Raw genomic sequence first — 14,498 nt, 5'->3', positions numbered from 1 at the left:
GAGGGGGATATATTACCTGGGAGACTCTGAATAGTTCAAATCAGTTCAGTTCAGCTGCTCAGTCGTGTCCAACTCTTTGCAACCCCATGGATTGCAGCATGCCAGACTTCCCTGTCCATCACCAGCTCCTGAAGCTTGCTCAAACTCATGTCAGTTGAGTTGATGATGCCTTCCAAACATCTTATCCTCTGTTACTCCCTTCTCCTTCTGTCTTCAATTTTTCCCAGCATTGGGGTCTTTTCTAATGAGTCAGCATCATGTGCCCAAAGTATTGAAGCTTCAGCTTTAGCATCAATCCTTCCAATGAATATTCATGACTGATTTCCTTTAGGATTGACTGGTTAGATCTCCTTGCAGTCCAAGGGACTCTCAAGAGTCTTCTCCAACACCACAGTTCAAAAGCGTCAATTCTTCAGTGCTCAGCTTTCTTAATGGTCCAACTCTGACATCCATACAGGACTACTGGAAAAACCATAGCTTTGACCATACATACCTTTGTGGGCAAAGTAAAAGGGTATCTTTTATTGGTGGGATCCGACATTCTCCTGTCGATCACTTTTCAGCAGTTAGTTGCAATTTTGGAGTTCTCGCAGGAAAAGATGAGCACACATCCTTCTACACCATCTTGACAGATGTGAATAGTTCATATCAGTTCAGTTCAGTTGCTCAGTCGTGTCCGACTCTTTGCGACCCCATGAATCGCAGCACGCCAGGCCTCCCTGTCCATCACCAACTCCCGGAGTTCACTCAGATTCACGTCCATCGAGTCCATGATGCCATCCAGCCATCTCATCCTCAGTCGTCCCCTTCTCCTCCTGCCCCCAATCCCTCCCAGCATCAAAGCCTGGGGCAATTATAATGCATTAGAATTAGAATTAGAATTAGAATTAGAATGCTGTCATATAGGCTCATGATAGTCACCCACTAAAGAGATATTTATTTCCAATATGCTTTCTCAGATGTTCTGATTCTAGTGGTCTAGTTTCATGGTCTGTCCCCTAGATAGGAGGAACTTAGATGAGGTGAAGCTGGTTCTGAATATTAGGAAGGACTCCAGCTAATCATTTTAGCTTTCCTCTTATGGCCATAATTTCCTGTTTGATGACACTGAAGGTGACAGTTTTCCTTAGTGATCTCCACTTCCTGTCCCAGTCTCATTGCCTGTAATCTCCAGTAGGCATTTCCAAAGTAACACACCCTAATGGAACTGTGGTTCCTGTTCTGTGCTAGAGTCTCAGGGATAAGGCTAACCGGCTTCGCTTGACTGTGAGAGGCAGTGTGAAACTTACGTTAGGTTTGCAATAGGCTGCCTTAACTGAGTCTCCAGAATCCCTCCAAACCTGAGTGGAGGAATCCCTTTACCTTTTCAGGCAAACAGACTCTTGGTTCTTCATACACATTTCCTCACTGTTAAGGAGATATGCAACCGTGCTTCAGGTTTTCCATTGTATTATTCTTATTGTAGCAACAACTGATGAGCCATGGAAAATTTTAACCATGTCTGCCCAAATGCCAGGATGGACCACTGACTACTTGGTACAGTAGAAAGATTTGGGAAGTCTGAGTGCTAAGTGTACCTCTGCTGATAATTCAGGGCTGACTTTGGGCAAGGAATGTAAGCTCTTGGCTCCTCATTTTCTCTATCAGTAGAATAAGGAGGGACCACCCAGGCTCTGAAAGTTGAAGCAATCAAGGAAAAAGTAGGAACAGGGCCAGCTGGCAAATAAGAGGAGTACAGAATTAATGTAATTTTTATATTGCAGCTGACTCAGCATATTTCAAAAATGTAGACTTGAGCCAAAGAACATACATTTGGTATTAACCATACTGCCAAAGAAGTTATGTAAAGCCTCTTTATTGGGCTTGAAAAAGGAGAGACATTCTTCTCTCTATCCTGATTTGGGTTGGCATGAAATCAATACTGAGTCTCCTTTGGTCTTGGATTCTGTCCTCTAACAAGCAAAGCCCATTTCTTCACAAGTAGGTGGTTCTGCGATGTGTCTGCCTAGGCTGATGTGGGATGGAACAGTAAGTTAAATGAGAAAGTCTCCACTCATCTCTGGGTGAAAACAGAGGTCATCTCTGGGCATGGAGGATTTCGCAGTGTAATATATATTTCCAAAGGGAAATGCTTGCAAATGCAGATGCTGATCCCAGTTCTGACTTCATGACTGGTGCCAGCCTTTGCCCTGGCACCTTTGTTGAGACAAAGGGGAGAGCCAAGAAGTGAAATGATATTTTCCTTCCCCCATCATTACTCAGCAAGCATCGCCAGCTTGCTTAGTTATAAAAAAAAATCAAGTGTCAAGAGAAACTGCAACGCATTCTTCCTCATGGTCAAGAGATCCACTGTGTTCTAATATTGTTTTTGAGATGGATGGTCTTGTGGGTTAATTTTTTCCACTCTAACTCTACTCTGTAACTTGCCTCACAATATTGTCTGAATTCTATGGGGCCAATCGTTCTTAAACTGTAGTGTGTAGAAGCACCTGAGGAGCTTACTAAAATGATAGGTCTCCTGACTTTAATCCCTAGTTCAGTGGGGTTGAGGAATCTGCATTTTTATTTTTATTTATTTTTTTAACTTTTTATTTTGTATTGGTAATAGCTGATTAACAATGTTGTGATAGTTTCACGTGGGCAGCAAAGGCACTCAGCCACACATATACATGTATACATTCTTCCCCAGACTCCCCTCCCATCCCAGCTGTCACATAACATTGAGCAGAATTCCCTGTGCCTTTGGTAGGACCTTGTTGTCATAGTCACTAAATGTGTCTGACTCTTTTGAGACCTCATGGACTGTAACCCACCAGGCTCCTCTGTCCATGGGATTTCCCAGGCAAGAATACTGGAGTGGGTTGCCAGTTCCTTCTCCAAGGGATCTTCCTAACTCAGGAATGGAACCTGAGTCTCCTGCATTGCAGGTGGATTCTTTACCATTGAGCCACCTGGGAGGCAGGACTTTATACATTATCCATTTAAAATATAGCAGTGTGTACATGTCCGTCCCAAACTATCCCTTTCCCCCATCCTTCCCCGCTGGGAATCATAAGTTGGTTACTTTAAGGAAAATAAGTCTGTGAGTCATTTGTATCATTTCTTTTTAGATTCCACATGCAAGGGATGTCATACGTTATTTCTCTTTCTCTGTCTGACTTCTTTCACTTAATATGATAATCTCCAGTCCATTCATGATGCTGCATATGGCATTATTTCACTCTTTCTAATGGCCGAGTAATATTCCACTGTGTATATGTACCACGTCTTTAACCATTCATCTGTTGATTGACATGGGTTGTTTCCCTGTCCCACCTATTGTAAATAGCGCTGCAACGAACACTGGGGTGCATGGAGGAATCTGCACTTTTAATACATGACTTGGGGGATTCTGTTAAAGGGGATCGCAGCACTATCCTGAGGATCACCATCTGGGTACCATGCCCAGCTAGCAATATTTTACCACACACAATGTATAAGCCTTTACAAGCCAAGTCCTAGTTGTGGCTTTGAAATAGCTCTTGAGCCCACCTAAATAAATTATTGCCCAACTTGCAGCAATCATTGCTGGGCTTATAATAATTTCTGATTTAGACAAATGGCCCAGGAAGAACATGAGCTCAGGAGTCAGAAAGGCCTGGGTGTAGATATTTGAGCCTCCACTTACTGTTCTTTGAGCAGGCTGCTCAGCTTCTCTGAGGCTTGGTTTCCTCATCTGTCAAATGGTAACAGTATTACCCACCTTACTGAGAGAGGGGTGGTGAGGATGGAATAAAATGACTTATGTGTAAGCACCTTGCCAACAGGGGAGCCTGGAACTTAGAGACAGATGCTAAATAAATATTATTTTCCGCCATTCGTACTGGAAGCAAGAATTTGAAACAAACACATGGAAAACCTTGCATAAAGCAGACAGTGTTATGGGAAACTTTTTTTTAATGCCCAGATCAATCAATTTTTGGCCTTATTGCACATCACTTTAGAAGTCAGTGGTTGTTTAGAGATCTTGGAAGCCTGTCCCTTCTTAATTCCTTCAGGCAGTACTGACTTCTGTTGTGAATATAGGTTTCCGAGAGAGATCCCAGCAGGCCGATAGGCAAATGCAGGAGTATCATGATGTTGCCACCTTTGCCAAACACTTCAGGGTCCAGTGCAGAAAATTCAGACCAGGTGTTGAACCTGAAACTACAGCTGCTCCTAGTCTTAGTCTCACAAGAAGAACCTTGTTCCTGCGAAGCTAGCTAGTAATGGACTATTTGGACTGTCTTGCTCAAGCTCTTTCCAGGCGAAATGTGAACGTTACAATGGTCCGAGAGAAACAGTGAACTATTATACTTGGCGTGTTACAGAGAGCTTCTTGCTGGGAGGTGATTTCGAAGTTCAGTTTCAGCAATACCTGCCCACACCTCCCTCTCTCACCACGTCCAACCCGGTTTTACTGTTTGAAAAAAAAAGTGACCTTTGTTCTTTGTGTTGGTTGATTACTTTTAGGCTCACTGTTCTTATCCCCTATCACACTCATGTCGGTACTTATGCAATACGTTTTTACATATCGCATGATTCCTCCTTCTGAGGACCCAGATCAGAAAAGGAATTTAATAGCAAAAAATGCCTCTCTGCATTCTCTGGCTGAACAAACTACAAGTTCAGTGAAGACCCTTGGGTAGCCTCAAGTCACAGGTGGCCTTTTGGTGTCTTCTCTCTTGGTCCTTTGTCAGGGGAGCCTGTAATCCTATCCTGGGGTGGGGCGGTCATAATAACTTCCATTCTCTGAAGGCCACACTCTGTAAACTGAAAGAATAACCCCTGTAAACCCCATCATATGATTGTAGAGCCTGGAAAGAGCCTCAGATCCAATCCCCCTTATTTCACAGGAAAGGAGTCTGAGGTTCAGAGACATTCACATAGTTTCTAACTGATTTTTTCTTTAATGACTACCTGCAGTGTGTATCCCGGGAACCGTGCACATGATGTGTACTAAGTCGCTTTAGTCATGTTCAACTCTTTGTGACCCCGTGGACTTTAGGTCACCAGGCTCCTCTGTCCATGAGATTTTTCAGGCAAGAATACTGGAGTGGGTTGCCACTTCCTTCTCCAGCACACACAATGGGAGGCTCATGATAGACCTCCAACAGGTTCAATGAGCTGCCAAATGAAGATGAGGAATGACTGTCTGGTAGACGAGGAACTAGCCAGCGCCTGCTAAGAAGGAAATAAATGTTGGCTGAGCCCCTTTAGTGCACGAGTGCTCTGCTATGTTCTGAGGAGCTGGGGGAAGGGAAGAGGCGTCCCAGTGGGGAGAAACAATATATGAACTTTATTAATAACTAGTCCTCATTCTCAGGGAACTTACAGTCTGCAGTGAACTCCTGGCTAAAAGGCATTTTCTAAATCAAGATAGGCACATATCACACCATATTGAACCAAGCAAGATTATGCACTTAATGACTCAAAAATTTAATACATAGTCCTTGAGATGTTTGGGAAGAAGAGAGAAGAGTGCTGGCTCCCAGAGAAATAAGCACAGTATTTTCCCCAACAGTGGACTGTTGCACAACTCTCTTTTTGCTTTGTGTATCCCCATGATTATGACATGATGACAGGGGCTCCATTGGTGCTTATTGAATCAATATGTGGCTCATTTGATACTAAAATTATGGGCATATTTATGCCCACCTACAATGACTCCTTTTATAGGAGTGCTTTCTACTCACATGGATCTTTCCCTGTTTTTCTTTCAGTGGCCCACCCTCAAGACCCTCACCACCCGTCAGAGAAGCCTGTCATTCACTGCCATAAATGTGGAGAGCCGTGCAAAGGGGAAGTGCTTCGGGTCCAGACCAAGCATTTCCACATCAAATGTTTCACTTGCAAAGGTAAGGCACCTCTGGCTTCCCGGCAATGTGGCATGTCACGGTCGAAGCTTGTCTTGGAGGCAGCCCCGTCTCCCTAACTCCATACCCGTTGATAATTGAATGTGCTCCCAAGTCCTGAAGTTGTTCGCCTTCTCTAATTCAGGAATAGATTGAAGTTAAGGGGAATACTGGGCTTCCCCGGCCCCAAGACCAGGGGTACACAGGCCTTTGGGTGTTCACTGAGATTCCTCATCCTGAGAGGGAAGACTAACTGTGAAAGAGCAATGAAGTTTTGTGTTTTGTGCTTTATAGTTCTTTAAAAAAACTGGGAAAAAATTAAATATTATTGAAGTACATTTGATTGCCTGGAAAATTCCATGGACAGGGGAGCCTGGCAGACTACAGTCCAGGGGGTTGCAAAAGAGTTCGACATGACTTCGTGACTGAGACACACACATGACACGGCATGTTGTTGTTGTTTAGTTGCTAAGTTGTGTATGACTCTTTGTGACTCCATGGACTGCAGCAGGTCAGGTCTCTGTCCTTCACCATATCCCAGAGTCTGCTCACAGTCATGTCCATTGAATTGGTGATGCTATCCAGCCATCTCATCCTCTGTCACCCCCTTCTCCTCCTGCCTTCAATCTTGCCCAGCATCGGTGTCTTTTCCAATGAGTCAGTTCTTTCCATCAGGGGGCCAAAGTATTGGAGTTTCAGCTTCACATCAGTCCTTCCAATGAATATTCAGGACTGATTTCTTCTAGAATTGACTGGTTTGATCTCCTTGCTGTCCGAGGAACTCTCAAGGATCCCTTTTAGACATGACATGGTTGATTTACAACGTGATGTTAATATCTGCTGTACAGCTAAATGATTCAGTTATATCTTATTTGTCATATTCTTTTCCATTCCGGTTTATCACAGGATATTGAGTATAGTTCCCTGTGCTATACGGTAGGACCCCTTTATTTATCTGTCCTTTATGTTTCTTTTCAACTGTGATGAGGACTCCAGCTTTAAAGTAATCAGGTCCCAAAGCCCTTGAATGGGACCAGAGGTGACTTTGCACAATTAGAAAGAAAGCCCTAAGATACAAATGCCTGTGGAAATAAAAAGAAGAGATGGACTCTTTTGGATTTTGAAAGAGGAGGAAGAAAGAGGACACTGAACATCTTACAGGACAGCTAGATAAGTATGAAGGTGGGAAAGGGTTGCAGTGGAGGAATTAGAGTTCACAGCACAAACCAGTAAACTGTCCAGGACTTCATATGTTTAGCTGTAGCAAGATCAGGATTGGTGAGCAGGAGTTTTGTTGGTGAATGTCTGTTACTTCCTAAGATGTCTGGCATCTTGGAATCTAATGGTCCAAGAGTTATATATCCAATTTGTAAATGTTAATGGAATACATACTCCATGTGTCAAGGAACTCGTGGGGGTATTTGAAGAGATACATACTGGCTCAGATGGTAAAGAATCTACCTGCAATGCAGGAGACCTGGGTTCAGTCCTTGGGTCAGGAAGATCCTCTGGAGTAGGAAATGGCAACCCACTCAGGTATTCTTGCCTGGAAAATCCCAGGGACAGAGGAGCCTGGTGGGTTACAGTCCATGGGGTCTCAAAGAGTCAAACACGACTGAGCAACTGAGCACATTCACACAGGATACTGAATAATAAATGCTGTGATGGAGAGAAATACAGGGTGTAGACTGGAGGCAGGCAGATAGATCCAGAAAGGGGGTGGATATAATGGTAGTCCAGGTGGAAATAATGTAAGGAACATAGAACCAAGTGTGGTAGGGACTCGGGGACAGATTTAAGAGACATTAAACCAGCTTAACCTTAACCTTACCTTAACCGAAGTCATTTAACCTTAACCCAGTTAAAGCTGCTAGGATTTTAAGACTGATTGGATGTGAGGAATGAAGAAAGATCCAAAGTTCCAGCTGGACTGCCTGGGTAAACATAAGGGTGCCACCAAATAAGAAAATATAGGAGCGCTAGATAGGCTATTGGGCTTCCCTGGTGGCTCAGAGGTTAAAGCGTCTGCCTGGAATGCGGGAGACCAGGGTTCAATCCCTGGGTTGGGAAGATCCCCTGGAGAAGGAAATAGCAACCCACTCCAGTACCCTTGCCTGGAGAATTCCATGGAGGGAAGAGCCTGGTAGGCTACAGTCCATGGGGTCGCAGAGTCGGACACGACTGAGCAACTTCACTTCACTTCAGATAGGCTATTATGGGGGGTGGGGAAGGAGTTCAGTTTAGATAATACATTGAGGCTGAGCATACGTGATCCATACAACGTCTCGTAGGCTTAGCACTCAAGAGACACTGGTCTGTGCTGGGAAGAAGGATTGAAAGTGTTTGGCGTCCAGATAATGGCTAAAGCTATATGATTGTGTGTGGAATTCCCCTGGGAAAGGACAGGAACTGAGTAATAACAAAGCCAGCATCTGAAGGAAGTAGAAACTGATTTCCATTTGTAACCTTGGAAAATGTACCCATCTGGTAATGAGATGAGAAAAGTGGTTTAATTACTGGGTGGATTCTATAATTAAAAGAAAAGGAGATCCCCAAAGCTTCTGCTATTTAAAGAATTTATAATAACTCGGTGGAGATAAAAAATGGCTGCAGGCTTCTGATGGAGCTGTTTTTGTCTCTAGTACTCAGCAGCTTTGTTTTTCACTGTTGCCTATTAGCAGCAACCATTCCACTAACTTAAAGGAGGTTGTTTTTTTTTTAATGCTATATGTTCATTCAGATGTTGTTTCAGTGATATGACCATTTTTTAATGTACCACCTTGTCTATATCATGATTGTAACACATACTCTATAAGAGAATAAGAAATTATTAAGTAGTAAAAATTTGATCTTTAATAATTATGTATTTAATATTCAATAATTGATATATTTAAGTTAATTATGATTATATGGTTTATCTTATTGATACATTATATTGTTCATTATAGTTATTGTTGTCTACCTTGAGCATTTTTTTCAGGGTAATGCCTTAGATCCATGTTTCTATCAGAATGTCCTAGAGCATTTAGAAAAGACCAGGGACCAGAGGATTGAGAAGGGCTGCCTAGCCAAATATTCTGTTTTCATTAAGCCTTTCCTGGACTATCCTGTATAAGATGTCAGCTTCTCTAGATATCACATCTCTTTCCACTGGATCTTTTTTCCTTAACATATATTATTATTTAGCATATTGTATTCATGCGTCTCCCTCCTCCACGAGAGAGTAAGCTCCCCTTGAGGGCAGGGATTTTTGTCTGTCTTGTTTATCACTGTGTACCTGGTACCTAAGACAATGCCTGATGCATTAGGTGCTCAATAAGGTGAAAGATGACTGCACAAACGAGTGAACGGTAGCCATGTATTTCTTTGGAACGTGAATATTTGTAAGTGCTTCTAATGGCATAGCTAGCCACCAAGATTTATCAAGTGCTTACTATGATATATACCCTCACATGCTTACTAGACAGCAACATTATCGCTGAAAAGAGTGTAAATAAAGCTGTCATTGATTACAGAGCGAGGCGTCTCTGCCTGGCAGATGGAACAGATAAGAGAACCTGTGCTAAAAGCTACTGTCAGGCAGCACTTGGGTGGGATATCACTGCTGTTTAGACCCTTATGCCAGTTTAGATCCTTAGCTTTCACTTAGCCCACTAGATACAACCCACTGCATGTGGGTTATTTGGGGTTCAGGTGGACATTGATAAAGCTCTAGTAAAATGGAGACAGTTACTTATATTCCCTAAGTGCTGAGCTCCGGCTTTTAACATCTATTTAGAGACTCTGACTCATTTGGAAATTGAGTAGAAGGCAGAATAAACAGGATGCAAGAAAATGAGTCTGATACAAACGTACTCCCTTCTCACAGCAAATGAGAAACCACTTTGATGTCATCTTTTGCTGATAAAAGAATAATCCTGTATAGCTTATCTTTTGAATTTTGTGCCATGTTAAAGTGTTACCTAGTTAAATAAATATAATTTATATTTTTAAAAAAATATTTAAGATTTTGAATTCCAGAGTGAAATAGGATAAGGACTCAGAAATTCTTCAAAATATGCTGCTTCGCAGTTTTGACTTTTGTTGGGAGATGATTATCCATGGGTTTCGCATTAGTGTGGGCACTTTTTGTTCTGCATTATCTTTCAAGGATGTTTGTATAGTGAATATTCTCAAAAGACAGAGACAGCATTTCCCTCCGGACTAGAGGATGGATTTGTTTGCTGTCTGGTATAATAAAGATAATATCTGCCTCTGGAACAAAGGTTGGATTGATTTGTTCACAGCTCATTATGAAAGACTGGGGTTTTCTAAGCTTTAGGGTCCTTTTGTTGTTGTTTAGTTGCTCAGTCGTGTCTGACTCATTGTGACGCCATGGACTGCAGCACACCAGACTTCCCCGTCCTTCCCTATCTCCCACAGTTTGCTTAAGCTCATGTCCATCGAGTCAATGATGCCATCCAACCATCTCACCCTCTGTCACCCTCTTTTCCTCATGCCCTCAGTCTTCCCCATCATCAGGATCATTTCCAAGGAGTGAACTCTTCGAATCAAGTGGCCAAGTATTGGAGCTTCAGCATTAGGCCTTCCAATGAATATTCAGAACTGATTTCCTTTAGGATGGACTGTTTGCATCTCTTTGAAGTCCAAGGGACTCTTCAAGAATCTTCTCCAGCACCACAGTTCAAAAGCATCAATTCTTCAGCACTCAGCCTTCTTTATAGTCCAACTCTCACATCCATACATGACTACTGGAAAAACCATAGCTTTGACTAGACGGACCTTTGTCAGCAAAATAATGTCTCTGCTTTTTAATATGCTGCCTAGGTTTGTCCTAGCTTTTCTTCCAAGTTGCAACTGTCTTTTAATTTCATGGCTGCAATCACCATCCACAGTGATTTTGAGGCCCCCCAAAGTAAAGTCAGCAGTGGCCACAGGACTGGAAAAGGTCAGTTTTCATTCCAATCCCAAAGAAAGGCAATGCCAAAGAATGCTCAAACTACTGCAAAATTGTACTCATCTCACATACTAGTAAAGTAATGCTCAAAATTCTTCAAGCCAGACTTCAGCAATACGTGAACCGTGAACTTCCTGATGTTCAAGCTGATTTTAGAAAAGGCAGAGGAACAAGAGATCAAATTGCCAACATCCACTAGATCATGGAAAAAGCAAGAGAGTTCCAGAAAAACATCTATTTCTGCTTTATTGACTATGCCAAAGCCTTTGACTGTGTGGATCACAATACCCTGTGGAAAATTTTGAAAGAGATGGGAATACCAGACCACCTGACCTGCTGCTTGAGAAATCTGTATGCAGGTCAGGAAGCAACAGTTAGAACTGGACATGGAACAACAGACCGGTTCCAAATAGGAAAAGGAGTACGTCAAGGCTGTGTATTGTCACCCTGCTTATTTATCTTATATGCAGAGTACATCATGAGAAACGCTGGACTGGAAGAAACACAAGCTAGAATCAAGCTTGCCGGGAGAAATATCAAATAACCTCACATATGCAGATGACACCACCCTTATGGCAGAAAGTGAAGAGGAACTAAAAAGCCTCTTGATGAAAGTAAAAGTGGAGAGTGAAAAAGTTGGCTTAAAGCTCAACATTCAGAAAACGAAGATCATGGCATCTGGTCCCATCACTTCATGGGAAATAGATGGGGAAACAGTAGAAACAGTGTCAGACTTTATTTTTTTGGGCTCCAAAATCACCGCAGATGGTGATTGCAGCCATGAAATTAAAAGACGCTTACTCCTTGGAAGGCAAGTTATGACCAACCTAGATAGCATATTCAAAGGCAGAGATTACTTGCCGACTAAGGTCCATCTAGTCAAGGTTATGGTTTTTCCAGTAGTCATGTATGGATGTGAGAGTTGGACTGTGAAGAAGGCTGAGTGCTGAAGAATTGATGCTTTTGAACTGCGGTGTTGGAGAAGACTCTTGAGAGTCCCTTGGACTGCAAGGAGATCCAACCAGTCCATTCTGAAGGAGATCGACCCTGGGATTTCTTTGGAAGGAATGATGCTAAAGCTGAAACTCCAATACTTTGGCCACCTCATGCAAAGAGTTGACTCATTGGAAAAGACTCTGATGCTGGGAGGGATTGGGGGCAGGAGGAGAAGGGGACGACAGAGGATGAGATGACTGGATGGCATCACTGACTCGATGGACATGAGTCTGAGTGAACTCCGGGAGTTGGTGATGGACAGGGAGGCCTGGCGTGGTGCAGTTCATGGGGTCACAATGAGTCGGACACGACTGAGCAACTGAACTGAACTGAAAGTAAAGTCTGTCACTGTTTCCATTGTTTCCCCATCCATTTGCCATGAAGTGATAGGACGAGATGCCATGATCTAACTTTTCTGAATGTTGAGTTTTAAGCCAACTTTTTCACTCTCCTCTTTCACTTTCATCAAGAGGCTCTTTAGTTCCTCTTTCCTTTCTGTCCCTCTTACCACCACAAGGGTGGTTTCATCTACATATCTGAGGTTGTTGATATTTCTCTCGGGGCAATCTTGATTCCAGCTTGTGTTTTGTCCAGTCCAGTGTTTCTCATGATGTACTCTGCATATAATTTAAATAAGCAGGGTGACAATATACAGCCTTGATATACTCCTTTCCCTATTTGGAACTAGTTTGTTGTTTCATATCCAGTTTTAGCTGTTGTTTCTTGACCTGCATACAGGTTTCTCAGGAGGCAGATAAGGTGGTCTGGTATTCCCATCTCTTTAAGAATTTTCCACAGTTTGTTGTGATCCACACAGTGAAAGGCTTTAACGTAGTCAGGGTCCTTGCTGGGACACAAACCCACTGCACGTGGAGCATCCTGGTGACCTGCTTCTCTTGCCTCTGAGCAATGTGGCATGGTCATGAGGAATGCATAACAAATATGCAGCTCATGTTGCCTGCCCTGAGTCAAAAAGTCTTTTGCTCTGACCCAGGAGTTTCATGTCTTCTGCCAGCGTCCATGAAACCAGGGCAGGCTAACTTTCCAGCTTGCAGGTAAAATCTCAAATTTTTTATAGTTCTTGAGAATTCTGAGTTTCATGTCCGTGAAAGCTTTTTTTTTAAATATATTTTAAAAAATTTTATTTTTGTCTTCCTTGGGTCTTGGTTGCTGGGTGTGTGCTCTTTCTCTAATTGGGACTAGTGGGGGCTACTCTCTGGTTGTGGCCCTAGGGCTTCTCACTGAGGTGGCTTCTCTTTTTGTGGCTTGAGGGCTCTAGAGCTTGGACTCGGTAGCTCTGGCACACGGGCTTAGTTGCCCCGTGACATGCAGGATCCTTCCAGACCAGGTATTGAACCTGTGTCCCCTGCTCGATGGGCAGATTCTCAACCATTAGACCACCAGGGAAGTCCAATGATAGCTTATATTTCGAGAAAGGAAATGCTGAGTTTCACCTAGCTTAATGAAGGAAGAGCACATCTTCTAAGAAAAATGATTTATTTAGCAAAGGTTATGGGAATGTTTATATCATAGAGGAGGGGAGAAAACTGAAATGTTCCTCAATCATTTTTAAAGCAAGCATTGAACCTATCCTATTGCTGGTTCTTTTCACATCCTGACCCTGAAACCTTGAAGTGCCACATGCTCAGACCTCATCTGTGTGTCTGCTTTCTAGTGATTTCATCCAGTCTCACGGTTTAGAAGTAACATCTGTGCCCTGAAAATGACCAACTCCAAAGTTCTGCCCTGTGGTTCAAACTGGTGTCTTCAAAAGCCTTCTCAGCATCTCCGGTTGGCCTCTCAAACCTAACTAGTAATGGATTATTTGGTTACTAGCACCATCCCCATTCCTTCTCCAGTCTTTTCGTTTCAGCCGTTGTCAAGACCTTCCTCCCAGTTGCGTGCATGCTAAGTTGCTTCAGTCCTGTCCAATTCTTTGTGACTTTATGGACTGTAGCCTGCCAGGCTCCTCTGTCCATGGGGATTCTCCAGGCAAGACTACTGGAGTGGGTTGCCATGCCCTCCTCCAGGGGATCTTCCCAGTTGCTTAGGCTGAGAACTTTAGAGTGATTTTGACTTCTGTTTTTCTTTCACATGGCACAAATATTCCACCAACAAATCCCTTCAGCCCTATCTTCATAGTATATAAAAAATCTGGCCATTTACACCATCCCAAAGATAATGCTCCTGCTCCAAGCTGCCACCACATCTTGCCTGGATTAATAATGGTGTCAGGCCTCCTGGCATCTGCTTTTACCCCTACTGCAGATTGTTCTTAATGCAGTAGCCAAGGTGATCTTTAAAAATAAAGCCAGATCCTGTCACCTTTTCCAAAGAATTCCTTCATCTTTCAGAATGAAGTCCAAAAGCCTTAATGTGACCCCCAAAGCCCCTCCCCATCGTTACTCCTTGTCCTCATCTCCTACCACTTTCTCTCTGGCTCACTCTGCTGAGTGACCCTGGCCTGCTTGATCATTCTTAAACCGAGCATTGAACAACCTCCAGACCTTTCCACTTACTGTTTCTTTTGCTTGAGGAGCTTTTCATCTAGGTATGTGCCTGGTGTCCTCCCCCACTTACCTGGGATCTCTTCTCAAATGTCGCGTATCATTGAGATCATCTTTGGCACTATCTGTCATGTATAGATGTGTGTATGTATATCTGTGTGTTTA

General features: G+C 43.0%; 1 protein-coding gene across 2 annotated transcripts in view; it reads left to right on the top strand.

Moving 5' to 3' along the window:
* ABLIM1 (actin binding LIM protein 1) overlaps window positions 1-14,498 on the top strand; it is a 217,508-nt gene that overhangs the window by 50,951 nt on the left and 152,059 nt on the right. The window contains exons 3-4 of one of the 2 annotated variants that reach the window (XM_068961482.1): window positions 2,343-2,353; window positions 5,742-5,876. In XM_068961482.1, the coding sequence (XP_068817583.1) occupies window positions 2,343-2,353; window positions 5,742-5,876 (146 nt within the window). The remainder of the gene's footprint in view (window positions 1-2,342; window positions 2,354-5,741; window positions 5,877-14,498) is intronic. The other variant, XM_068961484.1, reaches the window with a different exon arrangement.

The sequence above is a fragment of the Capricornis sumatraensis genome, chromosome 23 (assembly GCF_032405125.1).
Source record: "Capricornis sumatraensis isolate serow.1 chromosome 23, serow.2, whole genome shotgun sequence".
NCBI lineage: Eukaryota > Metazoa > Chordata > Mammalia > Artiodactyla > Bovidae > Capricornis > Capricornis sumatraensis.
The sequence above is the reverse complement of the archived record's forward strand: the minus strand, read 5'-3'. Positions and strand labels throughout refer to the sequence as shown.